Source organism: Rissa tridactyla, chromosome 2 (genome assembly GCF_028500815.1).
Source record: "Rissa tridactyla isolate bRisTri1 chromosome 2, bRisTri1.patW.cur.20221130, whole genome shotgun sequence".
Taxonomy (NCBI): Eukaryota; Metazoa; Chordata; class Aves; order Charadriiformes; family Laridae; genus Rissa; species Rissa tridactyla.
Genome location: NC_071467.1, coordinates 68033746 through 68060855, shown reverse-complemented (window position 1 = coordinate 68060855; position 27110 = coordinate 68033746). Strand labels below are relative to the sequence as shown.

At 41.3% G+C, this 27110-nt stretch overlaps 1 protein-coding gene across 2 annotated transcripts in view; it reads left to right on the top strand.

Annotated features, from left to right (window-relative positions):
* The window catches only part of GALNT12 (polypeptide N-acetylgalactosaminyltransferase 12), a 49786-nt gene extending 27309 nt beyond the window's left edge, over nucleotides 1-22477 (top strand). The window contains exons 6-10 of one of the 2 annotated variants that reach the window (XM_054193146.1): nucleotides 296-472; nucleotides 3126-3257; nucleotides 11606-11719; nucleotides 17422-17577; nucleotides 20269-22477. In XM_054193146.1, coding sequence (XP_054049121.1) covers nucleotides 296-472; nucleotides 3126-3257; nucleotides 11606-11719; nucleotides 17422-17577; nucleotides 20269-20406 — 717 coding nt within the window. In that variant the 3' untranslated portion in view covers nucleotides 20407-22477. The remainder of the gene's footprint in view (nucleotides 1-295; nucleotides 473-3125; nucleotides 3258-11605; nucleotides 11720-17421; nucleotides 17578-20268) is intronic. The other variant, XM_054193145.1, reaches the window with a different exon arrangement.
* The last annotated feature ends 4633 nt before the right edge of the window (nucleotides 22478-27110 follow it).

Sequence of the window (27110 nt, the reverse complement as noted above, 5' to 3'; positions counted from 1 at the left end):
GCAGAAATATTGTGGACCATTTCTTATCATGCCTTCAGAGAAAGTAAAGCTAAGAAAGGGATAATTGCACACCACGTAAAACCAGAGATGGGGTTATCTCATTGTTGCTCCCAATGATTTGCTCTCAGTTCACAAGGATGTCATTTAATCTCATCAAATGAGACACACAATTATTGTATGTGTTGCTTATAGTATGCTGTGATGTTCTTGAGAAGGTATTATGCTTGCAAAGACTTACTGTTTCCTGCTGGCAAAGATTCCAATTAATGATGCGCAATGTCAATTCTTTGTTCAGATATGGCAGTGTGGAGGAAGTCTTGAGATCCACCCATGCTCACATGTTGGTCACGTTTTCCCCAAACAAGCTCCATACTCACGGTCCAAAGCTTTGGCAAATAGCGTGCGTGCAGCTGAAGTGTGGATGGATGAATATAAAGAACTTTATTATCACCGAAACCCCCACGCTCGCCTGGTAAGTTCAAGTCCATTGTTCTGGGAATTTCAATAGACTTTGTTTTCAATGAAATAACTATTAATTTCGCTAATATTTAACATTAAGTGCTTTTTATGTTTCTTACTTCTTCTGAAACTTTTTCCCAAACATAGAATAAGTGTATATACAGTTAATTTTTAATTCCTTGGAAAAAATCAGAAATTCTGTAAGACTAAAGAAGGCCACATTTGTGTCAATATTAAATGAATGAATGAATAAATGAAAGAATGAAGTTAAGCAAGGGGACCCAACTAAGGAGGAGCTCTTCAGTCTGAAATTTATGCTTCTGTGAAACAGCTGATACAGGATTCTATCAATAAAGAATTACAGAAGAAACACACAATTAGTGAATGTTAATCAACAAGGTTCAATGGACAGTAGATCTTTAAGTGAACAACATGGTAATAATATTTAGCAAAATTACCTGTCTTGTGATAATTGTAAAATGTTGGACTGATGTAAGACAAAATGGATTTTTCTGTCTGATTTACTGCTACACAATATCTGACTAAAAAAAAAAAAAACCAAAAAACCCACAAACCAAAAAAACAACAAAACAAAATCAATATTGCAAAGATTAAATTAATTAAAATCAGTTCTGGGAACTCAGGTGAAAATGTTCCTAATAAAAGGTTTGAAGTATCAGTTCTGGGTGTTTGTTTTTTTAAAAAAAATGTTAATAATTGTATTTTCTGTGAGGAAGAAAATACAAGATCATTTGTTTGCAAGACTTTTCAGGAGATAAATACTGTGAAAGTTGAGTAGGTCAGAACAGCAAAGCGGTGTGCAAATTCATAGCTTGGATATATTTATCGTGAGGGGCCTGTAGACTGGAAGACAATAACACTGAAATATCCTCCCAATGTCTAGAAATGACTTACATGAACGTCTGGCACAAAGTCCAAAATTCAGGCCGAGAAGAAATCGCTCTCTGCTGTTGCTTGTTTCTGGAGGTGCTTAATCTTTGCATGGAAAGTTTTCTGAGTGGGGGCTTTCTGGTTTTGTGCATGGAGGGATCTGCCCTGAGGTGGGTTCCTGGGCACCTACCTCCGGCTACACCAGACCAGAGCTTAGGGACCAGGCAGGGTGACAGGGACCTCCCCGCACATTTGAGTGGCCTACCCCAGTAGACATGCTGGGAGAAAAAGCGCTCTTGAAACCATTAACGCTTTTAAAAGATATGCGGGAGGACACTGGGGAAGCTGAATTTGGTTAGTTTCCATCTCGTGTTCCTTTGGATTAAACTGGGTAATTAGATTATTATAGTCTACACATTTGTAATAATTGTTTTACTTTAACATCATAAAAGCCACTTAGGTTTTATTATTAGAGTCCGACTTCGAGAGAAATATGGGTTTTGTGTATCCGAAGATGGGAGCTCACAGGCAATGCCAGGCTGGTTCTGCTTTTCGTACGCAAAGAGAAAACAGCAATAAATGCTGACAGTTTTTCTTGTAAAGTTCTGGGCAGCTGATGTCTGTGATGACAGAACTTCAACTTTAAAGGATGTTTGTGTGTTAGCATCGGAAGCTGTGCCTGTTGGCTTATTGTGAAACAGTGGATGTAAGGTGAGACTCGAGAGGTTTGGTTTTTTTGCACATATCGAAGCTGCTGCCAATGCACTCTGGTTTCTGTAATACTCTCTGCACCTCTTGTCGCTGCGGTTGAGTTCAGACCCTTTTACTTCATCTAACCCAAATATTCAGTTCCATAGCATAATGGAAAAATGATTGATGCTATGGCTGCAGAGTTTGCTTCCGTAAAGTTTTGCTTCAAGATTAATGTTCAGACCTCGGAGCTAATATGTCATGCTGTTTGTTTATTCAAGCAGGCATCTCTGCCTCTATTTTGCATCTGCTTTTTGTTTTCAGTGATATTTCCACATCTTTGAGAAATGCAAGCGTATTTGCGGTTTGATGAAGGAGTGCATCAGGTGACCTGTAAAAATCTCGGGGCTACAAACGGTAGCTCATGCCTGGCTGTCTGAAGTCCCTAGCCAATACAAAGACAGATTTTTGAAGACAAACATGAAAAGATGTGAACTCTGCTCCAATCTGTAGACAGGGAAAAGTCCGCCATGAAAGCTTGTCTCTGGAGGTTTAAGATTTCATACTCCCCACCCCGCAAAACTATGAAGTTCAAAGGAAACATTAGCAGATTATACCAATTTCATCAGTTAAGTGTAAAACTGTCTGTACAGGTAACTCGCAAATGGATGGTGGGATAATTTAAAATTCTCAAGATTCATTCACTGCTTTTGAGGCTTTTCAATTACCTAGCTAAAGGAAGTTTTATTTTCCAATACACCTTCTCAGTTCCCAGCAATCTGTATTCAAGGACTCCCTTACTTGCAGATTTAGGGAGTTTTCTCAGGCGAACTGTTTTCTAGAATATTTTAAAGTTTTACGTGCACTGTTCCAATTCTTTTTTGTCAACATTTAACAAATATAACAATAATGAAATCAAATCCAGCACCCAAACATGGGGATTTTTCCTGGCTAAAAGTCCTACTCATCACTTTAGCATACGGTTCCTAATAACATATACAGATAATTTAAAAGAGAGCATCTGTTCTGGTTGGGTGGTTTTTTTAATCATTTTGTTTCTTTGGTATTTTTTTTTTTCCTTTCAGGAACCATATGGAGATGTGACAGAAAGGAGACTCCTTCGAGAGAAGCTGAAATGCAAGGACTTCAAATGGTTCTTAGAGAACGTGTACCCAGAGCTTCATGTACCCGAGGACAGACCGGACTTCTTTGGAATGGTACGTGGCTGCTGAGATGGGGCCTCCTCGTGGTTCTCTGAGCTCTCCTGCTAACTCAGTATGAAGGTATCTTTATGCCAAAATCAGTTTGGGATTTTGGTAGAATTCAGTTAGAATTGGTAGGCTTTAAAATGTGGTTTCTGTCAGAATCTTTATTACAGGGGATGCTGCCGTTTATGAAGGAGTTCTGTGAGAGGGGAGGAGAACAGGTACTGGCGCCATGAATTACACCTTCCAAGTGGTGACATCTTGAGAGTGTTAAAGGCAGCAAAGGATGACTTTTTTTTTTTATTTCTTGAAACACTGCATAGCAAAACAAAGAGAGCACCAAAGTGTGTTAGTTCTTAGTTTTCAGCTTGAAAATAGAGTGTGCTTTGAAACATGTATTTGCACATTTTATCTAATGCAAACTATGACACTCTGATGATGGGAGAGAGTGCTGGTGCTGCGCGCTCCCAGATCACACGGGATTCTTTATGTCAAAACCAACAGGCTAATTTTTAATCTGGAGGTCACTTTAGACCGGCAGAGGTTCATTAACAATTATTCATTTGTTCAATGTCAGAATCCTCTTCTTCTTTTTTAAGAGTTGACAACTTTCTGTGCTATTTGCAGTTTACTTTATAAAAATATAAACTGTAGCTCCATGTGTATATCACATTACTGTAATCTCATTTGGAAGGGATGAAGGCAGAGATGATGCAGCGAAATACCCTCAGAAAAATCAGCAGATAACTGCTGCGTGTCTTATTAGAAAGACAAGACCGTACCTTTCTGCCAGGCAAAGATGTATAAAACGCCTTCCTGATTACCAGTGCCACGTTGACTTAGAAGTACTTTTGCTGGTAACTCGGTCACTCTGCGGCTGTAGCTGAGCCGCGTTCCCGCACTGCTCCATCGCGTCCGGCCCGTATCGTATCGCAACAGTCTTGCCTTGCTGCCATCTGCGCTCCAGTTGCTCAGCCTTCGCTGGGTCTCCTTCAGTGGAGGAAAAAACCTGATGGCTGTGAGGGTACAAAACAAGACAGGAACCGAGCCCCCCCTCCGTCTTCCCCGAGACCTTTGTTACCTGTTGGATGAAAAAGATCCTGATGTGGAAATGTTGCCGTTTCCCACAGGGAGCTGCATTTCCCACAGGGAGTTGTCAGAGCTCCCACAGGGAGCGTGTCACTTGGCAGCAAAGCCCTTCGGAGCCTTTGAGGGAGAAGCCGCCCTCCTCCGTCTGCCTTGAGTTGGTATCTCTGTGTGATCGCTGGCATGAAAGGTGATACCCACCCATTATCCAGTACCTTGAACAGTCCCCAGTACAACATCGCTTCGTTTTTTGTTGTTTTGTGCTGGATCGTGAACTGACAAGGTCAGAAAGAGTTGAAGAGGCAAGATGTTATAAGACTTACCTTCCAGGAGCATTTCAGTAACCTTATCCTCCCCTCCACCTCCATCCTTCACCCTCCAAAAGAAAGCCTAGGCTGGTGGCAGTGATAGCGCCTCAGCCCCCTGGGGAGGGGAAGGGGTTTATGCAGTTTCTTTCACAATTTAACTGCACGTGTCATCCTCAGGAAAGGTGTTGACAATACCTAGAAGTAATAATTCTTTTTCAGAGCCTCTTGAGGTATCCACAGTGTGATTTAGGTGTGCTCTATATGTTTCTCTAAAAAAAAAAAAAAATTCTTAAATGCTGTCATCTAGTTGTGAGCATAATAAGAATATACCAATTTTTTTTTTCAGGAAGAATTTAAAATGTGATTAAAGTAGTTACACTCTTAAGAAAGTGACAGTGCAAAATGACACCAACTGATTTGTGGATATTGAGTCCCACCTGCTAACTTTAATGAATCATTGATCGTATTCTTTACTCCTGCTTTAGCCGTGTAGTGCTTTTCTGGTTCACAAAAATACTGCGTTTAAAAGTGTCAGCTTTGTTAACAGCTCGGCTTAGTGTGAGGTTATTTAATTATTTAATTGTTCAAAGAGATTGCAAAGGGATATGGGCATTTCTCCCTCCCTTGAAAATCTTTGCACTGAAGTTGCAAAATCTTTCTAAGATTACCCGTAGGTCAGCCATATGTTATTGAAATAAATGCAAGAATTATTGAGCAGCACTCGGTGCCATGCACTGACAATTAGACAACTTGTGCTGATTTTTTTGTCCCTGATACATAGATAAATTTTTACTGTCTGTACTAAGCTTCGTTGTCTAAAAGGTTGGCTGCCTAAAAATTTATTTAAACATACAGAATTTTGAATATTTTTGCTGAACTATGTTTGCATTCTTATAAACTGCCTGAAGCCTACAAATGAGGCCCTACTCCTTACTAGTAAAATTAGTACACTTTATACCAAAATCATGTAGCATAAGTAAACCTGGAATGCCACAATGCTGACTTCACTCAGTACCCTAAACAAAATCATACTTTGAGAAGCGGTGCTATCAATATTACAAGTGTTCTCGTTCATAAAATGGTTTTGTTTGTTTTGTTTTGTTTTTAACTTAAGTCAGATTTTTCCATAAAAGTTCCAGTACTGGAACAGTGGAGTGAAGTTCAAAATATAAAATTTCAAACCTTAAGGCTACAGAGGCCATTATGAGATGAGATTTTTGACAAGATAGCAGCATTAGATATAAAGATAACTGCACGGACAGCTTAAAAAAATAAATTGCCACAACTTCAAGGGCTATTCCATTTTTTGCACAGCATCTTTGTGGGTGCACGTCATAAGTCCCTATTCGCTATTTTAATGAAAGAGCAAAGAAAATTTGGAGAGGTTAATGTGACTTCCCATATGAGGTCCCAGTACCGTTCTGTGCAGTGGCATATTAAAGCAAGGTGAATGAGAAGCTCCTAGAGCTCTGAATGAGCATGCATCAAATTTTTTCTCAGGGACAGGGTAAGTGCATAGACACGGTCTATCTTATATCTATATAAAGGTATAAGGAAGAAATTTTTTACAATGAGGATGACGAGGCACTGGAACAGGTGCTCAAGGTCAGGTTGGATGGGACTTTGAGCAACCTGATCTAATGGAAGATGTCCCTGCCCATGGCAGGGGGGTTGGACTCAGTGGTCCTTAAAGGTTCCTTCCAGCCCAAACCATTCTGTGGTTGTATGATTCTGTTTCCTTGCTTGGCTGGAGCAGGTGCCATTTTTGAGCCATGCAGAGCCTTGGGCAGCTGTACAAACAGCGTATTTCTCGTCCTCGGGCTCCACACAGCTTTGAAACTTTGTGTGGGACGGGAACTAAACATTTTGACTGTCACTTTTAATATTTTTTTGTGTGTGTGTGAATGAAGCTGGTAGGCACTTAGTGGGCTAAAATAATAAGATGTCAGTGTTTCTGGCAAGACTGATGATCCCTTTTAGGTCCTTGTGTAGTGCACTGATGTCTTTCTGACATAGTATCTGCTTTGGCCATCCTTGAGTGTGCGCTTACCAGCAAAGTGTGTGTTGTACTTGTGCTTCGGCTGGTGTGAAATCTTAAAAAGACATGAACCCCAGGTCTGTGGGGCTGTCCACCTACATAGTCCAGACTAGGTCTGTTTACAAATCTCAGCTGCCCTGGGGAGGGATAGTGTGGCCACGGCTGGGAAAGAGTTTGAGCCATCTTGTGTGTTTAATATTAGCACTGTGACATTGCCGTGTTGTGCAGCTAGGTGAAGATAGGGGAACTGGGCAGTGCTGTGGTCTCTTCATGTTACTGGTGGCTGTGGAAATGCACGGCTGCAAAGCAAGGGAATAGTCAGGGTTCCTCTCCCCTCTAAGGTATACTAAGTATAGCTGGAATTCAGGGGACACATCTGAGGATAAAGATCATGGTCAGTTGGTGAACTTGGCTTTGAACTTGGCATCCAGATTGCTTTTAAAAGACAGCGTTGGCACAAAAATCAGCATTTTATCTCCTTTTCTCTAAGTTTGATCACTTGGAAGTAAGACTGTATTATGTTCTGCTACAAGAAGTTTTTCTTTGTACTTCTCAAACTGTTTCTAGCTGATCTTTATTCCAGCTGAATGTGAAGCAACTAAGCTGACAGATGTCTGTTGTGACTATCTAGCTGATGGCTATTTTCACCACCTATTTTTAAAGGCGTCTGTGACTGAATCAGTTGGGAGATCAAAACTAGAATTTTTTGCATTAGGGCCTTCCTTCCACATTTTCCCCCAAGACCATCTTGTCTTCAATGAATTTCCAAATGCTTAGTCATAATTTTCTTTTTTAGACCAGATGTAACCTAAAAAAAAAAATTCAGGAAGAAATATTTTAAGCCTTTAAAACTATGAAGAATTTTGTTTTACTGTCACATGAAAGAGAGCATTTTGTAAATTATCTAAGTAGTACATGACATATAGGGACAGGATTACAGCAGAAGAGAGCTTCGCTGTGTGGCTTAAGTTTTGTAATCAAAAAGACTATTGCATGTCTGGTGTTACAAGTTTTCACAGGTAGCAGGCTCCAAAACAGCCTTTTCTAGGGTATACCTATAAAACTGCATTATAATACGATTTGTAGAGCTGCCACTTGAGATTGAATTGGTACCCAAGGTTATAGCTGACCAGACCTGGAGATCTGATGCCCATTGCAGGCAAATATGTACTGCTCCGTCGGCTGTACAGCCTCTGAAAGCTTGAGACAGACTTTTTAGAAGAAAGTTGGAGGAATTCAAGTGTTTGATATTAATCTCGAGTGAACACACCGTCACTTGAGACATGTGCTTGTATGTTCTTGAGGCTCCCAGAGAGAGATGGACTTGCTGGGGTGAGCAACTCAATTCCAACAGCAGTATCCCATCATCCATTCCTTCAAAGGATCTTAGTCATCAACATTGCGTACCCATTTCAGCATTGCACTTAATAAGTTAACAGAAATCTGAGAATATTCACTTCTCTCTTTTTTTCCCCCCCCAAAAAAAAAGGCTTGTATGAAATAGTATACAGTCAGTAAAATTGTTCCCTGTGACTGCTCAGGTTACCTTTGAGGTAAAAGCTTATGCCTGGTCAGTACGATGAAGCTGTTGGCTTGCTACAAATTCATATCTTGCTGTGTCCCACAGTATCATCTGCCCATACCACTAATGCATCAGCACCAACGCCGCTGTGGCGGAATAAAGAGGATTCTGATCTATTTTGTGGATGAGGAGAAAGGTTGGCTGTGCTCCACTGGCCATATTTATCAACTAATGTAATGAAGTTTTAATGTCAAAAATCTGTTGTTGATGCTGTGCTTACAGTTATATGAAATGGATTTTATCTTAAAAAAAAAAAAAATCAAAGAATTATTTACATAATGCCATCTGCATTGCGTTGTTACAGGCAAATGTCCGGATGTTAAGAAACAACAGATTTAAATTTCTACAAGAAGTAAGGGATGAAGGTCTGAGGTGAAATATCTCAGTAGTTGCTGCTTATTACCTGTCCCAGCCTCTAAACAGAGTAGTAATTAAAAGGCACGGTAGAGTACACCTGCAACACTTGAATGAGAGGCAAACATTGTAGAGACGCAGTCAGTAATCTTGCATGGGCAGAACTTTTTATAACTGAACTATGTATTTTAATGGCAAGGTGATCAACATTTTTCTTGCTTCTGTTTCTCTAATGCAGCATTCTGCAAAAGAATTAAGGTAAGTCACGGAGAAAATTTTGTTCTTTTTGCATGACTTGTTTATGGTGGATATGGGAACAAAGATAGCTTCAGAAATCAATGGATGATTGCTGTTTTGATAGAGCTGTTGCACGTAAAGGAACTTAAACTGTGTATTCTCATTTAACAAGAGAAAAATATTACTTTCACAAATTCGTACTTTTTTCTGCCTTGGAACAGAGGGATGATTTTTTTTTTTATATCCTTTTTTACCCCCCCCCATAAATGGTACTACGATCAGATTTTCAAATCTGATTACTTTCAAATCTTTGTTATTTCAGATCAGGCTGTTTAGCAGTTTAGCATGCACTATTCCCACAGATTAGGTCTCGAACATCTATTAGGCTTCACGATGAAATGTGGGTATAAAAGAACATCTACCAATGTCTGATAAAACAAACTAAAGAACCAGGCTGAAATACGGACCGTGTATGTTTAAGAATACGTGTGCATGTATCAGATGCATTTATGCATGAAAGAGGAAAATGAGAGAACATAGGTGCTAGCATCCTGGGAGAACAGGCTCAGTTTTAAACCATCTGAAATGAGGCTTAAGTTAATAATCTTTTACACAGCTTTCGTCTTGTTGAGTGCATTTGGGCATTGCGTAACGTGTGTGGGAGAGTTACAGTAGTTCTGGTGGTGCACGGTGTTTTAAAATAGGTTATTTGAAATTCCAGGCCACAAAAGGGAGCATGCGCTGCAGCACGTGCCGGGGGCTGACAGCGAAGGGCACAGGCTTGGAGAGGTAGCGAAGGCGTTGGGTTGCCTGGAAGGGCACCACCGATAAGTACTTTGCTACCTTTATCTTCTCGTGGAGTCAGGAGACAGTCAGGCAAAGGCATACGTTGTTAAACATACTAATGAGAGACCCTCTGATCCTGAGGACAGTCGCTGACAACAACTAAAACTGATTTATATTTTTAGAGATACAATTACCCTTTTTAAGTGGTTATGACTTCAAGTTGACATTTCTTGATGTAGAATGTGAAAACATGAGAAGCGTATTTATTGTTTGGTTTAGTTAGTTCCATGGTATTAAAAATAATCTGTAAAAAGACACTTTCCTGGGTTTTTTTTAAGGGTAATTCTTGCCTAGTGTTATGAAGGTAAACAAAATATCTTCTTTTGACAGCTCAGGGAGGGCTGCAGTGATTTAGTGTGTTCCCATCGAACCTTTCTGTAGAAAGGGTGCCCAGGGGATTTCTTTTGCTTCTGGTAAACTTGGATGCTAAAACTAAGGATGAATTTTTATCATACACCGAATTCGGACATTAGTTTGTCCTGTACTGAAAAATGACACCAAATGCATAGTGCAGACATGTTCAGAGAGGAATTAAGAGGCAAAGCCTATAAGGGTAGGGCTTATGTCCTGCGTTTATAGGTTTGGCTCCGACAGGAGAGCCTCACAGCCCCAGTAGCCCTGCAAGGGGCCCCAAGCTGTGGTGGCTCGGTGGTCCTCCCCAGCCCCCCAGTGTACGGGTGTTGCCTTTGGGCTGTCAGCCCAGGCGTGCCGAGAGCTTGGCTGTCTTTCAGCGGGAGTGGGCACAAAGCAGTGGAAAGAAGATGTCGGGTAGCAATAAAAAGTAGAAGCTGGGAAAGCAAAATACACTTAGAACACAAATATTTAATTTTCCAACTTGTGCAGTTTGCTCTGTGGTGGGTTTGGGTCCTGCGGGGTTTGTCTTGTTTGGTTGGTTTTAGCCTTCTGCAATCCCTTTGTGTCCGTTCATTCTCCGCGTTTGAGAACTGAGGATACAATTATCACGACGAGGGAAGAGCGCGGAAATTACACCTTGCTGGAACAACTCTTCCGAGATTTACTCTGCTTATTCTTTTTGTCTGTGATATAATTACACCCAGTAACAGGGGCATTCAGCTTGAACCTATGTTTACGGAACCTTTTTTGCTCTGTGTAATTTCAAATTTGGTTAAGTGGCTAATACTAAGAGTCAGTAATTGTTATGGCATTGTTTAACTTATTTTCAGGGTTTTTTTGCCTCCTGAATACTTAAATGCAAATCCTTGTTAATTTGCCTGATGTTTTTAAAATCAGGTAGTGTAATATTTTAAAATTTAATCTAGAAGTTATGTACCTGTTGTGTCGGAGATCAGCAACACTCGTAATGAATGTTTAATATCACACTACTGTCTCTTTCCAAAGACATACCTTGCCCCCTTTCGTGATTTCTGGTCTTAAAATCTGCCTGCTTGTTCAACCTCAAGAGGGTATTGGAGTCCTTTTGAGAACAAATCCTTCTAACATCTCCCATTTGACAAACTGAGAAAAGTATGTAGTCTTCTTTTCCTAAGAAAATTGAACAAGTAGATCCTGTGGGGGGGAGGGGAGGGAAGCTAAAGACATGGCAGACTCTTTTGTTTTGCATGAGTTGCTGGCTTGTTGGGTTTCAACACAGCTTTTTATAGTTCCTACTAGTTGCTTCATTTGCAAATACACTGGAACACAGTGTCATTCCTAGGGGAAGCCGTTGTGTCTGGCTGCTTCAACGCCCAAAGTCAGGATGGTCCCAACAGTTTTATTTCACATTATTCTGAGAGAGATGTTGCCGTTGGATCTGTTTGATCTATTCCAATTAGTTTAAACCAGCTCTGGGGTATAAACCTCACATCCCAGCAGGATGGGTATAAAATGACTACAGCATATCTTCCTTACTTTAGATTAATGCTCTAAAATATTCTTTTGTTTTGATTAGCTGAAGAGTAGAGGAATGGCAAACTTCTGTTTTGATTATAACCCTACAAATGAACATAAGATAACCGGACAAAGGGTCATACTGTACCCATGTCATGGCATGGGACAAAATCAGGTAAGGTTCGTGTTTCATTTTCATTTTGACTAACGCTATGGCTGTAATGTAAGAAGTACAGTACAAAACATTGCAGTAGGACTTAGAGAACATGTTGCCACAGTGAGGTGATCTTACATCTAAATTTGATTCTTGCACTGGATGCTTTAATTTTGATGTCTCGAGGCCAGACGTAGGGTAAAAGGTGAAAGCAAAAGAGAAATATAATTCACAGGGAAATAGTTCTTATGAGATGACATTTTTAAAGTTATCTTTTGTTTAGCTAGCACTAAAAGATTAACTGAATTTACTGCAAAGGTACCAAATCACTGGATATCAGTGCTCTTGCGTCTCTGCTGATGGTGCGATGTATCTGCATTCCCTCGACAGCAGGCACCAGGCTGAGAGCAGCGATGCTCGCGGAGCTGTGCAATTAGTGCTCCCTCTGCTGGCATCCATTGGACAAACTCCCTGACTGCGATATAAACCGGTAAAAGAAAATATGAGATGACACGAGAGAATTGCAGAGCCTGAGGAGGGAAGGCGAAACAGTGTTAGAGAAATGGGCACAAGGCTGATGGGACACTAGGAGAGGGGGCCAAGGTGACAGAGGGCAGAAGTTTGGGACAGAGGTAGGGCAACAGGCGAGGGAGCAGGGCGTGTGTGATAGTCGAAGGAGTAATTAGGAGGTACAGGGATGGATGGAGCGTGAAACAAGCAGAATCACTGGAGAGCCCTTTAGTGGAAAGGGGCAGGGGACTGAACGTGGGAGCAGAGTTACCAGTTGTCAGACAGGGGCATGAGTAGGGGTGACAGGTAGTAATGGCAAGAGAAAGAGTGGACAGCAGGAAGAGCTGTGTGTGGGGGCACAGAGAGAGGCTAAAATAAGACAAGAGGTAGAAGAAGTACAAGTGAGATGGGAAATGGAAGTCAGGATTGCTGAACTTGCACCTCCTTTTCCTGGCTCACAAATAGCTGTGAAACCTACCAGCAGGATATGTCTCTCCATTTCCTTCCCATCCCACTGCCCTTTTGACAGTCATTCTTAAAAAGTAACGGGCTGCTCCTGGTGGTGTGAATTCCGTAGCTCAGTTGGCAGGCGACAGTGGCAGGATGGAAACAGTCAAATCTTCCACGCATACATCCACCGCTGTTAGCTGATGGAACTGATGGTGACAAGGTTGGTCATCCTCTAGCTGTATTGATGCTAAGGAGAGCAAGGCACTTCACAGAGTTTCACGGATGTGTGACATCTGTGACAACAGACAGCCTTTAACTTCTGTTTTGTCCTTGGAAGGGAATCTGCCATCCTAATCCCAAACTCTTCTGCCTGCTTTCCTCCGGTCTGCTCTCATTGCTCCACTCATTACCAATACACAGCTTTAGCAGCAGACCCTCATTAGAAAGCTTCACTCCAGTCCCCTACCCTGCACCACATGTCACAGACAGCTCCAGTTTCTCCACTCCATGCTATTTAACACTTTCTTTTCCATGCTGGCTGGCTCCCAGTCTAACACCCTTGCTCTGTCTTTCCCCTCGCTTACTCCCCCCACCAGTTACTACCCACACTAGATCACGTTTTGCTCCTTTTCACGCACCTTTCTTCTTTCCTGGCTAGCTCCCATTTTTAATCCTCTAGTCTTCTCCCTTCTCGTCCCTTCCTCCAGTTGGAGAGTTTGTTCCACCATTCATCAGTTTCTTCCTCAAATAACACTCCCTGCTGCACATTCACAGTGTCTCATGGTATAAAGGAATGAAGTTTATTCTCCAGAGTACAGCTCAGTAAAGTTATTCTCCAAAAACCTCTTGATAGGATTTAACATTAATGAAGGTTAACTTGGTCAGCCATATGTGTCTTACACTCCAGTACACCCATCCTCTGGCATGATATGCTAGTGGCAGGTGGCTGTTTATGTAGGGGACAACTGCAAAAGCTCTTTTCACTGGAAGCAATTCTCCACTTAAAGTGACCTCTGAATATCTGTGTGCACTGTGCCGAGAGGAGAGAGCTCTGTGCTCTCGATTATTTATAAAGTCCAGCACCTGCTCCCATTTTATGTCTCAGTAAGTAAAACCACTCTCAGAAAACTGAGATCTCTGGTAATTTGTTGCTATTTTTCCTTGAATCCACAGCCTAAGTGAGAGGGTTCCCTTTTCTGCTTTTGTGTAAGCAGTAAGAAAACTAACTGTGGGTTGTTTAAAATTAGCATGTTCATTATGGCAAGAAGATGAGGATACGACTGTGGTGATAGGAGATGAGCGTGTATAGAAGAGAGGCAGAAAATACGCAAAACTCTGCCTACTCGGTGCTTGCACCTCAGGCTGCTGATGTTTGTGGATGTGTCTGCCCTGATAGATGAGAATGAAAGGCTTTGAAATTCAACACCATTAAAGCCCGTTGCCCTTCTTGGTATGGTCGGGAAGCAGTACAGAGAGCACCAATGCGCAATGGCAGGAAGCCGACCTGATGTGGTAAGAGGATGGGAAACCACTGAGCAACCTGCTTTGTCTGACAGTACCTTCCCAGAATTCCCATTTGCAGCTGATAGAGTTGAGGCAAATAGGGAGAGGCAAACAAAGAGCTCAGCAAAGCCCTTGGGTTTTCTGCAAAAGGAGTATCAGACCTGTTAACGTCTTTGCTGGTTCTTCCCATCGAGTGCAAACTTCTTCTTGTATGCAGAAGAGTGGTACCCAGGTACAGAGAGGGATGGGAGTGTGTTTCAGGGTCTGGAGAGGTATCCAAAATCTGCCTCCATCCCTGGTACCACAGAGCATTGATGTAGCTGGGGCATATGCTGTAGATCGCCCAGAAGGGGTAGGCACTGGATAAAAGGCCTCATCAAGTTTTCCAGTAGCACTTAAGGGAATCTACTGGCTCTGAAGGAAAGAAATGCAGTAAGGCTACTAGTTATTGGGCCATGGATCAGCTTGAAAATGCTTCCTTTCTGCCCACAGAACCCATGGGGCAAGGAAAGAGCACTAAAAACCCTTTCTCCTTTTGAGGAGGAAGAGATTTATCTTGTGTATTACCGGAGCTTGAAAAAGCCCAAAGCCTGAAGTACTTCTTCTATTTGAAGCAGTGTAGGGTAAAGAACGGTATAATGTTCATTGGGCAAGGAGGCAGGAATGCTTGATTGCTAATACTTAGCAATAAAACCCAAATCCTTAATGTTATTCAGAAATTAACCACTTTACTTGCTCTTCTCCTCCAAAATCTGGTGCGAGTCCTTGAGAGGCCATTCAGGAAAGATGTCAGTAGTAAGAACTGCTCTGACCCAGTAGCTGCTCCACCTACTCTTGGTGCATCCAATACAATTAGCAACTTGCAGGCTTTCACTGATACTGAATACAAACTGCTAAAAAGAGTTGTTATATCTTATAAATCCACTAATGAGCAAAGCTCTAAATGTGGCCTTGTAAAAGTGTCAGCTGTAAAAAAGTGTCCATCCAGACACAAATGAGCAGGAGTGAAGCTGCTTCTTTATCCATGAGTCATAGGCTTAAAATGAGCTCCCTTCCAGCTCCCTGTGGCTTTCCATGTGCCAATCAGATATTGAACCTGGGAACTAAAGCCTGGAGACCATGGAAGAGCCCCTGCCTATTGGGGTAAGAAATAATAATAAAATTGGGCCAATATTACCACATTTGACTTTTGTTGATGAGACATTTCTGGCATAAAGCAAATGTCGTAAAGGTAGTGCAACCTACGTCATAGGAACAGGTCCTAGAAATAGGTTTTGGGGAAAATCAGAGTCTCCTGGGTGTTATATCAGTAGGTAGACTTCAAACTTCAAGTTGCCTTCTTGAAACACTCAGTTCCCTTTGAAGCATCACAAATGAATGGTGGTGAACAGGTTGGTTCTGGGGTGGTCACTTGCATCACTGCCCAAAGCCATGGAGGTCTACAAGCTGAGGCAGTGGACAGCATTGGGCTGTGTACGGCTGCGACAGCCACCTCAGCAGAGAAATTCCTGATTATGGTAAAAGGAGGGGCAGAGGAGATTTCATAGAATCATAGGATTGCCTAGGTTGGAAGGGACCTTTTAGATCATCTAGTCCAACCATCAGCCTAACTCTGCCAAAAACCATCACTAAACCATATCTCGAAGCACTATGTCTACCTGTCTTTTAAATACCTCCAGGGATGATGACTCAACCACTTCCCTGGGCAGCCTGTTCCAATGCTTGACAACCCTTTCAGTGTAAAAATTTTTCCTAATATCCAATCTAAACCTGCCCTGGCACAACTTGAGGCCGTTTCCTATTGTCCTGTTTCCTGTTACTTGGGAGAAGATGCTGCCCCCCACCTTGCTACAACCTCCTTTCAGGTAGTTGGAGAGAGTGATAAGGTCTCCCCTCAGCCTCCTTTTCTCCAGGCTAAGGAACCCCAGCTCCCTCAGCTGCTCCTCATGAGAGTTGTTCTCCAGACCCTTCACCAGCTTCATTGCCCTTCTCTGGACTCGCTCCACCACCTCAATGTCTTTCTTGTAGTGAGGGGCCCAAAACTGGACACAGTACCTGAGTTTCCTGAAACAACTACCATCAGTGTAGTCTAGATCAGAGCTCTTAGACCTGAAAATGGATGACTGCAGGCTTTTTAATCACATGGTCCTGTTTACATTAAAACTCCGTTTCCAGTTTCGCTTTCAAGGTTAATTAGCCTTGGTGCTTGTTAAGGATGGTTTTGTGGTAAGTTCAAGTATGTACAACATTTCTGAATTGCTACAGCCCCCTTCGCAAAGCCTTACAGTCTCTTTCTCTAGGGGTGAAACAAAACAAAGGAGGATTCCTTCTCTCCCTCATCCTTTTATTGCTTTCCACTAATGCAGCTATACTATTGGTAACAAGCAATTTTCTGATGTGTATAAAACTCCCCTACTGAGTATAATCTAAATCAGATCTCAACACACATCCGTGCACTATAGTAATCTAAATTATTTACAAGCGTGCTAAATACAAACAGCTCTCAATCTCTGCCGCTCTTTAATGAGGTCCAAAATTTGGCAAGTGTCCATGATAAATATAAAAATTTTAAGGAAGTCTTCCGCCATTATTGCTACAAAAGCCAAGATGTTTTACAGCATGTTCAGAACACCTCTGCAGAATATTGTACAACAAGCAAAGCCAGTAAATTGTCTTTAACAAGGTTCTGTTCTTGTTTAAAAGAACTGTAGCTGATTTGCTCCAAATAATACCTTAAAATGTTATATAATAAAATGCTCATCCCCATGCATCCTGAGTACTTTGTAACTGGAAATGAACCTTGACCAAACTGCGTTTGAACTATGCAGTGTGCAGCTCCTTAATTAAAAGTAACATTGTTTTGTGACAACTGAATTAAGAAGGCATAATGTCAGGCTATGAGCTGGTTTCCGTCCTGTCTTTGAGGGTGATCTAGAATGTGAAAGTAGAATACTGCAGGCAAATTTTGCAAGTTCCTTAATGCTGGAGTGTCTGTTTTCCGGGGCATTTATTCAGCATTTCATACATTTCAAGTGCTACCAAAGTAAAGCAGTGCTGTGGTGAGATTGATTTTTCTGTAAAATAGTAAGCAAGCGACAGTAGTTAAGGCTCCTTGAATATTCTTGGCAGGATTTCTCTCCACAATAGCAACTTTAATATGTGAACTTAATTATAGTATCTTAGTATATCCTCCTTATAAATACTTTCTTGTCTACATATGAAATGACTCTTGTCCTTTGTTTCTTCTCTTGGGTTTGTAGTTTTTCGAGTACACATCCCATAATGAGATACGTTACAACACCCGACAGCCAGAAATCTGTGCAGCAGTCGATTCAGGGACCGACTACTTGACAATGTACTTGTGTCAAGAAAATGTCCACAGTATTCCTGAAAACCAGAAGTTTGTTTTCAGAGAGGTAAGTGTGCCTGCTTGGTTTTGGGTTTGGTTGTTTTGGAAGTGGGTGAAAGACAATTGTTGAGGGGTTTTTTCTTTTTGTCTTACTGCCTAGACATCATGCAGGCCACGACATTGGCATAGATCTCTGGGAGAAATACGCTGTCTTGTCTTTTAATATCTGAACGTAGAACCAGGGTAGCAGCAGCGTGCAGGTGAAGAGTATGCCAGTCAAAAAAATAGGAAGATGAGAGGAAGGAAAGTGCCTTTTTTAACCTCAAAGCAGCTGGGAAGGTTGTCAGAGGTGTCTCTTTGCCCTGTTCACATCTAGTGCCTTCTGCGGGCTGCTCAGTTCTCTCTCACATCTCGCCCCTGTTGTCGTCTTCTGAGAACTGAGATGCCTCCATGTACCCCTTCCCCAGCCAGTCTCATGGCTGGCCTACTTCTGCTCTCCTTTCATTGACCTCTTTTATTTCCCAGTATTTACACCACCATATATCCCTGATACTTCACGTACCACCATTACTTTATGCTCTTCTCTGCTTTCGAGCAGCTGCTTCTCCTCTGCAGACCATCTCTCGTGACCCTCCGCGTGAGCACCAGAACTGCTCCCTGAGCTTTTCTGCAGCGTAATGTGCAGTTGTGTAATTTGATGCACCATCAAAAAATACCTTCTGCTCTACTCCTACCCCTACACAGGACACATCTTACTGGCTGTGGGGACTCAGCAAATCTTTTTTTCAACCGCCTACTCTCTAAGGGGAGAAATACTGAGAAATATGGAGTATATTTAATAAATATAACATAATCTTAGGAAACGTATTTAGTAGTTTTTAATCTCTGAAGGAGTTCCTGGGTGCCTGAGAGAAAATAAATTGGATGAAAAATGATGGCCTTGGTCAGGTTCTGGAGTGTTATTATTTGGCTAAGGGAAAAGGTCACATAATATATCAAAATGGTATATTTACATAATGTGCCTGCATAATGCATCTAAACTCTACAGGCTCCACGGTTGACAAATTTCATGCTTAGACACTACCACCAGTGATAGGTGGCAGAATAAATCCTAAAGAAAAATATGAAAAATACTGTCCATTCACTAAATCTAGTCCAGACTGAAGCTCACAGTGGTATTACTGAGTAAAAAAAAAAAAGCTACTTAAAAGGTTGACTTTATAAATGACGTTTCATTTTTAATGCTGACTATTAAAAAAGTTTTTCAAGGTCATATGCATTAATCCCTAAGATGACACGTATTGAACGACCCTCAGTCACTTCGTGAAATAATTGAGAAAACACAGGTTTGGAATACATCTATTTCCACTGTACTCCTAACCATTAACTTTTAGCATATGAAACTTTAGGATTTATTTTAAGTCTTCTTTCCTTCTTGTAATAACTTTGTGCCTGTGTGGGATTTGAACGTACTGCTCTGCTCCGATTCCTCCTCTTCTATTGCATTAAATCAAAATCACCAGTCCCCACCTTTCAAGACAGGTGATGGGTGAGGTGTCGGTACCACATTTCTCTTGCTTTGTGCGGAGCAGTGTCAGACGCTGGAAAAGCTGTCCTTATAGATGTAGCATAATCAAAGATTTGAACAGCCTTCCCAGCAGCCTGGCAAGAACTAAGTTCTTACGGGCACCGATTCAAAAACGAGTGAGGCGGATATTGATTAGTCTGCTCAAAAAGTTGAATTATCACGACGGAAAGAGGAAAGTCATTCAGAAGCTAAGTCTGTCAGCAAGCCCGTGGGCAAGCGCACACTGCTGGGCTTCAGGGGCTACGGCTCGAAGTGTAATTAGTGCGATACTCCTGACGATGGAAGGAGCAGACTTCTAAAGGAGTCAGGATTATGCTCAGAAACAGGGCGTTGGCATTTTTCTTTTGAAGCCACCAGAGGCTTTGGAGATGGTTAGGTGTGGGAATGTCACCTGGGCCAGAGGAAGGGTCTCGGAGCAGGGTGGTTCTCCACAGCTGGCTATGCTGCCTTTTGGCAGGTCGCCCTCCTAGTTGACCGCGCTCCTGGACTGGAGCGAGCAACGTGAACTGGAGATGAAATGTTCTTGGAGATTCCCATAATAGGAGGGCCCGAGGCCTCAAAACGTGTTCTTTAAGGTATCTGACTGTGGAGGCCTGGCAGATCCGACACCCCTGCGGCAGCTGTGCTGCCCTCCAGCAAAGCAAGCAAACTCCACACACATCTGCAGGCTAGGGGCATGCTTAGATATTTTTTCCTTTTCCACTAAAAATATACCCTGTGAAGAAAGGGGATTTTTCTTTCTTTTTTTTTTTTTCATGAGAATATATCCAGCATCTACACTTAGCTAACAACACTTACATTTTACTTGCAAGATGTGCAATAAGTTGGTGTATTTGGGCAATGCCTGTACTTGGCTTTGGTTTTCTCTGCCTGTATTCTGGTGCAGTAACAAAAGGCAATGGAAGTGAATGAAGTTAGCACATCCTTTACAAGCTTAGATGTCAAGACACAAATCACTCTAAAGCAATGTTAATCTAAGTTTAAAAGCAGGGTCTTTTGATATAGTTTCAGAGCTCCTCAAGGCAGGCAAGATAGGCCACTGCATGGCCCCATGAGAAGGATATGCGTGATATTTATTTGTTATAAATGTCTTCTACGACTTTTAAAATACAGTGACATGCCTGTAACTTTTAAGACCTGAAAAGCAAAAATTATTTCTGTCTTTCGTAGGACGGTACCTTGTTTCATCTACAAACCCAGAAGTGCGTACAAGCCCAGTCAAATGCTCACAATGGTAACCCAGCACCATTATTACGACCGTGTACTAACTCGGACTACCAAAAATGGTTCTTCAAAGAAAGAAGTTGATCCAGATGTCATCTAGGATATAGCTGAATATGAAGATGTTCTCTTTCTAGTCAGCAGTTAGTCATCCTTTTGAAAATCATCACCTAAGTGATATATTTTTGTATGGAAAGAACTGTAATTAGTTTACAAGCCTTGAATTTTGTTTTCTGGAGCATTAAAAGGAGATAAGCATTGAGAGCTACATAAAGTAAGTGGTGTGGTTATATCATGCCACAGAATCTGCTCCTCTTCTCTTTATTTGGCAGCTACATAACTGCTTCTGAAGTGTCTTAGGTTCTTTTCACAAGTGACTATATATATATATATTTTTTTTTTTTAATCTACTGTGTGAAAGTAAGGCAGTCAAAATAATTGCACTAATGTTACCTGCTAATGACTTAAGATGTTTATTTTTCTACTAAAACATTCTGCAGTTGGGCCTTTTAACGGATACTAGTTAATAATTCTTCTTGTCTTTTAAATACCAAGAAGGTGAACGTAGGCCACATTCTGCCCCAAGTGACTACCACAAAACCCTCGCTGAAGACGGTGCGGATTTGCACATGAAGGCAGAGTAGGTCTGCATGGTTTTGCACAAATAACGATCTAGATGCATACAGATTGCACATGCTTGACAATGCTATACATAAAACGTTGTGACAATTTTAGATGCTCATGGCACTTGCCAAATTTCTAATCACGCTTAAGTCTGGTTTTGGAGTAAAATGGGGATTTTCTCATTTTTCTTAAAGAAACAATATTTAAAGGTGATGCTCTGGGAAAAACTATTTGGATTCACATGGATCTAGCTATGCAGCTGTGTCACAGACTGCATGACTGACTTTAACATTATGTGGATTTTCAACGTGCATCAAACTTTCAAGATCAGACCTAGCAATAATTCTTTTGACAAATTTCGAAATTACCGCTAGAAAAAACCTAATCTAAGAAATCATATCTTTCATTAAATTGTGTTTAAATATTTCATATAAAAATTATTATATGAACAAAAATGGTTTTGCAACTAATTGATATGCTATGCAGCTGATATTAATACAAAAAGAATTGTCTTTCAGATATAACTTGCATTTTGTCTAGGAGCTCCTTTTCTGATAAGTTGGTTGTGTAAACACATGGAGTCCTATTGAAAGCATGGGGTTTGATCTGCAGTGGTACAAGATGTTTTCTGCTGTGGTGTGTGAGATCTGCCTTACCCAGCCAGACAAGTAGCGTGTATAGCAATATATTTGGTCGTTGACCACCATCATTACAATGTTGATTAAAATGGTTTCAGCTCATAAGGAAAGTTTCTTTCTATATCAGCTGGAGGTGTGCTTATGTGTAGAAGCATGAAGATTTCAACCTTTTTCCCCTCAGAAGTCTTGGCATCTGTTTCAATTAGTTTTGGATGTGTTCTGCTATTTGCCTTTGTTCATGTTTTCTATAAATAATGTACAGCCTTTTCTTTGAATCCTCATAAGCTCATGCCATTTTGGCAGACCTATTTATATGATTAGGGTGTGGGGGGAGGGGTTCCTGCCTGTAGGAGATGTGTATGTAGGTTCTTCCAAGGTCCTTCTAAACCCATGTAGGTAGAATGTTTTTGTGAGCACCTTTGATGTTTTGTCTCTGTGGGCTGGACTGCTGAAAATGATGTTAGAATTAATAAAATATTTTGTGATTCAGTAGAGTGGGAACTGTCTTTACAACTTCTTTTTTTTTTTTCTTATGGTCAGTGGTTTTCCTTAAGAGATGAGAGAAATGATTAGGCTCTGATCCCTAGATGCGGCACTTGGGAGAAGACAGCTTTATTTTACGGTTTCTCACATTCCTTTTCCTGAACTCAGTAATTCCTCTGTTCACCTGCTAGCAGCAGTGGTATGCGCTTTGCAGAGCCACAAATCAAAACTGAGTGGCTGCATGAGAGAACTGTGAGAGATCTGGCAACACAGCACGGTTTTTCTGTCCATTTCTGCTTTGCCTTCTTGACTGTTTAAATTAATGAGAGCCCAACTATTACAATTGTAGACAAAATTCTCGTTGACCTCCCATGGTCAATGTAGTTTTCTTAGTTTTGAGACTTCAAGATTTCATCACCAGGTGGTGGTATGCAAGTGAAACTTGGTAATTAGAAATTATTTTCCATATGTCTTCCCACTCTGCATTTGTTTAGAGGGAAGTATTGATGTTTTGGGCTTCTGCTTACATGCAGCTGAACTGTTTTCTCGTACACCAGCAAACCTGCTCGCCTGGGTTGAATATTTGCTAGGCAAACACACTTATGTTGAGTTCAAAAGCAGACACTGAATGAAGCAACGTCACTGGCTTGCTCCCGCTATGTTGGACTGTTAGTCCATCTACTTATCACTTTGCTCCTCGAGATCCTTTTCTTCTTCTCAACCCACTGAACTTGTATTAATGTCTGGCTTCAGGTTTGGAGGGTGAAGGACTCCATCAAGCGTCTGAGTAGCAATGAACATCTTCAAACTTCCTTTTGCAGGAGGTCAGGGCTACCTGCTGAGAAATGGACTGTGGACTTCAGGCTTCTCCTCAGCAGAGAAGGGGCTGGATGCCTCACAGAAATGGAAAAATTGGAGGACTTCTGTCGCAAATCCATACTTCATCTGGTTCTGGCCTCCTAGGGCTCTCTCTGAAACAGGGAGAGAGAGAGGAACGTTTTCCACATGGTACAAATCAAGAACCAGGTATTCCTGTTATACTTAGAGCCACGTGTTTCCTTTCCCTTTTGCCACTAACCATGTGAAGCACCCATAAAACCAAAACTTGCAACTCAAGCTTATTGATAACCTTAGATTAAAATAATGGGATGCTGACAGTGCAAACTGGGAAATCCCAAGAGTCCTCCTTCCATTTTGTACCATCACTCCGTTCAAAACAAGAAAGGACGTTTTTTAAATATAGAGAGATCGACTGAACAAATTGTCCTAAGAAGGTATTGTCCCGGTGCCACAGTACGCTGTATAAAATTCTAGGGTAGAGATGATGAAATCTGTCTTCCAAATGGATTTTATTCCTTCCTCATTGCCTAGCTGTGAATACAACCCCTCCCAGGTTTACTGCCCATTTTTAGACATTATACTGGATCAGCATGATTCTGTGTTCTCCCATGTTCCTTCTCTTCCCCTTGTCCGCTGTTCCTTGGGTATCCCCAGGTACGGGGCATATTTGACACGGTTGAGGCACAAAAGATTAAGCCAGGAGAAGTACTTCACAAAACTGAACTGTGCAAAATGTTTTCCCAGTTTTCCATATCTTGTGCCGAATGCACCTCATAAGGGGAATAGTAATATGCAAGGAGTCTTTAACCTTTAATAAATTACCTGATGGCATTATGTCCAAAATGAGAATTTGGCATTGTAAGTACTGATTGAACTTGCTGATTTTCTGGAATAAAAAAAAAAAATCATCATTAAAAAAAATTGTCATTTAAAAAACTGTTTATTTCTTAGTCTTTGTATTCCTTTATTAAAAAAAAAAAAAGAAGAAAAATAATTGCAATACAGATTGCAGTCTGGTGCATAATTCTTTATCGTATTTCTTTGAACTCATCAGGTAACTGTTTTGCCATTTTTTTTTTCTTTTACTCTTCCACTGTTCTCCTTCCATTTAAACATTGTGGGTCTTCTACATGGGCTAGAACTTACTGGATTTTCACTTCAGCAGAAGAACGTATATGAGCCTTGCTTCTAAGAAATAAACTGCTAAAACCTTTGTACGTGTAGTCTCGACTGAACCTTTATGATGGGATTGTCAGAGTTTACACAAACGCCCTGGAACAACAGTTGTCATTATATACACATCGGTCAACATGAATTAGAAGCAGTATTTCTTGCTAGCTCTGCTGAAACAAAGACTCAAAACGTGTTCAATTTTTGTTATATTTATAGGAAGTGGTACGATTTTACTGGAAGGGGAAAATCATGTTGGTTGGTAACACCGGGACTGATGGGATTGTGCTCCTATTCCCTGTGTATGAAAACCCAGGCAGTTGCACAGTGATACTGCTGGGTTGGTAATTCACAGAATCACAGAATGGTCGGGGTTGGAAGGGACCTCTGGAGATCATCTAGTCCACACCCCCTGCCAGAGCAGGGTCACCCAGAGCAGGTTGCACAGGAAGGCGTCCAGGTGGGTCTTGAATGTCTCCAGAGACGGAGACTCCGCCACCTCTCTGGGCAGCCTGTTCCGGTGCCCTGCCACCCTCAAAGTAAAGAAGTTCGTCCTCGTGTTGAGATGGAACTTCCGATGCTCAAGTTTGTGTCCGTTACCCCTTGTCCTGTTCAAACTCTGATGTTCTTTTAATTCCATTTGGCTCTCTCCATTTGGCCTGTAGATTGGGAAATTTGAAGTTGAGCTTTGTTCTGATACCCTGATATAAAGACATAGCAGTCAAGATGTCTAGAGAGCCTGTAGGATCATGCAGTTGTGTATATACGCTTGCAACTGTGGGGTTTTTGGCAGTGTTTGAGAATGCTGTATAGGCTCATAACAAAGACAATATTCCCACCTATCTCAACAACTTAGCTGAGATAGGTGGGAAAGTCCTTGGGAGGGAGGGAAGAGAGGGATCGTGGAGCTCCCCCCATTCCGTTGGGGTGCTAGCCGTTGACTGCAACAGCAATAGCTGGGTTGGAATTAGCGCATTGCAGTATTCTTCCACTCCCCATTTACAGAGGAAAACAATTATGTATGTATATGCAGTACTAAAATTACCATGCCTAGATCAACAGTTTTCAGTCTTTTTTTTTTCAATCCATTACTCACTGACATTTATATGAATAGACAAAGCCTGTTTAGACCAGTCCTAGTCAGCACCGACAGGAATGACATGGCTGTCGATGACATACTTTTAGAGGCTTCCAGGATTTCCAAAGGCGGTTGGAGACAAAAACAGGGCAGGACCTTCTCAGTGAATTCTCCCAACTCAAAAGCAAGAAAAAGAAGATGGAAGATGCAGGAAGTGAGTTACTGGCCTGACACGTAGCGTGGCATGTTTCATGCAGCATCAGACCATCTCCCAGAGTGGGAGTGGACTTGCAGCAGATGCAATTTCTTTCTTGGTGGTAAGGGAAAAATAAGTTTTCTGAGTTTCTTGAACTTATCCATGCTTTGGAGGTGTTTAACTTGCAGCTGAAGAAGAAAGTGGTCAAGGGAGTCATAGCAGTACAGATACTTAGACTTGAAATACATGAATTAGGTACTCTGTGATGAGCAAATATAAAGAATATATAAAGAACAAAAATGTTAACTGTGCATACACTGGGAGAAAACCTAGTAATAGCTGGGAGAAACTGGAAATGGTCATTAGCAGGAAGATATTTGACATAACTTTTTACTGAACTATAGTTGAAGAATTCATGTGATTGAAACACTGAGGTGACTGGGTAACATTTGATTTTGGAGCAAAGAGAACAGGATTTACAATTCTTGGGAACTGATATTTTAGCCAACAAGGAATAATAAGGTACAGAGGGTGTCTGGTGTAGACCACCAAATAAGAATATAAAGCCTTTTTGCATAACAGATAAAGGATGCATGCTACTTCAGAGGATTTCATCCTAGGGGATGTACTTTACTGATTTCATGGTAGCGAAACATTCGGGGGTTTCTTAGGAAAAAAAAAAAAGGCATCTGGGCAAGTGGCAGTGCCTGACACAATCTTTAATGAGCAGTTTGGTGCAATTCTCCTTTAGGCCTCCTTTTATTTAAAATGAGGTGTTACCTGGGCATCTGTTACGCATAAACAACGGATAATACCTATGAAAGAAGAAATTTCTCGGGGCCGACAACTGGAAAGACGCAGGGTTTACAAAATATGACTATATCTATACATCATGTTGAAAACTTACAACATGAAAGCTTTCCATAGGATTGCAAATGAAATATTTTAAAATATCAGAAATATAGTTCTTTGTTAAATCTAAATTTAGCCTCAGTGCATCTGTTACGATATTGTCTTTAATTACATGATTTTCTTGCATTATGTTCCCTGGGTTTTTTTTTACAAAAGATGTGGAAACTGTCTTTTTATGCCTCACTGAGGAAGGATTTTGAGAGGCTTACTTTGCCTAATCCTCATTGTTCAATATATGGCCTTATTTACTTCTCCATAGTATATCCCTAGCCTGAAAAATAAAGGTTATTTTCCTAGCTTTTTTTTATGGAACTCGAATGTCACAGTGTCTTAGTGCTTCCCAAATATTTATTACCCTATCTTCACAATATGACCATGAAGGAAGAGCCCCCCTGTTTTACTGTCAGGGAATGCAGTGACAAAAAGATTAAAGTCAGAAGTACCACATTATTAAATAGGGTAACTTGAAGTGTAGCTTTGCTTGGTTTAAATGATACCCGGCAATACTCCAGACTTCTGCACTTCAGACAGGGGAGCTGGGGTTCATTGGACCAAAGGTGGTCACCTTCAAACCAGAAACGCGGATACAGATGAACTGGCACCCCAGGGTTCCCATTACGCCCAGGATGATGTACCGAAAGGATCTCCTGCCAAGTGCCCCCCCAACAATGAGGAAGCCCTGTCAGAGACTACCTCTGAGAAGTCTGCCTTAGCTTTTTGGGCAAACAGGGGTAAATCTTGGTCTCCTGGGCCTACTTTTGGAACTGTTTTTGTACTCCATGGCCAACATTAGCTCCATAACGTAGCACTCCCCAGGTGTGTTTCTTTGACCTGTTTCCCCAGCATCCGA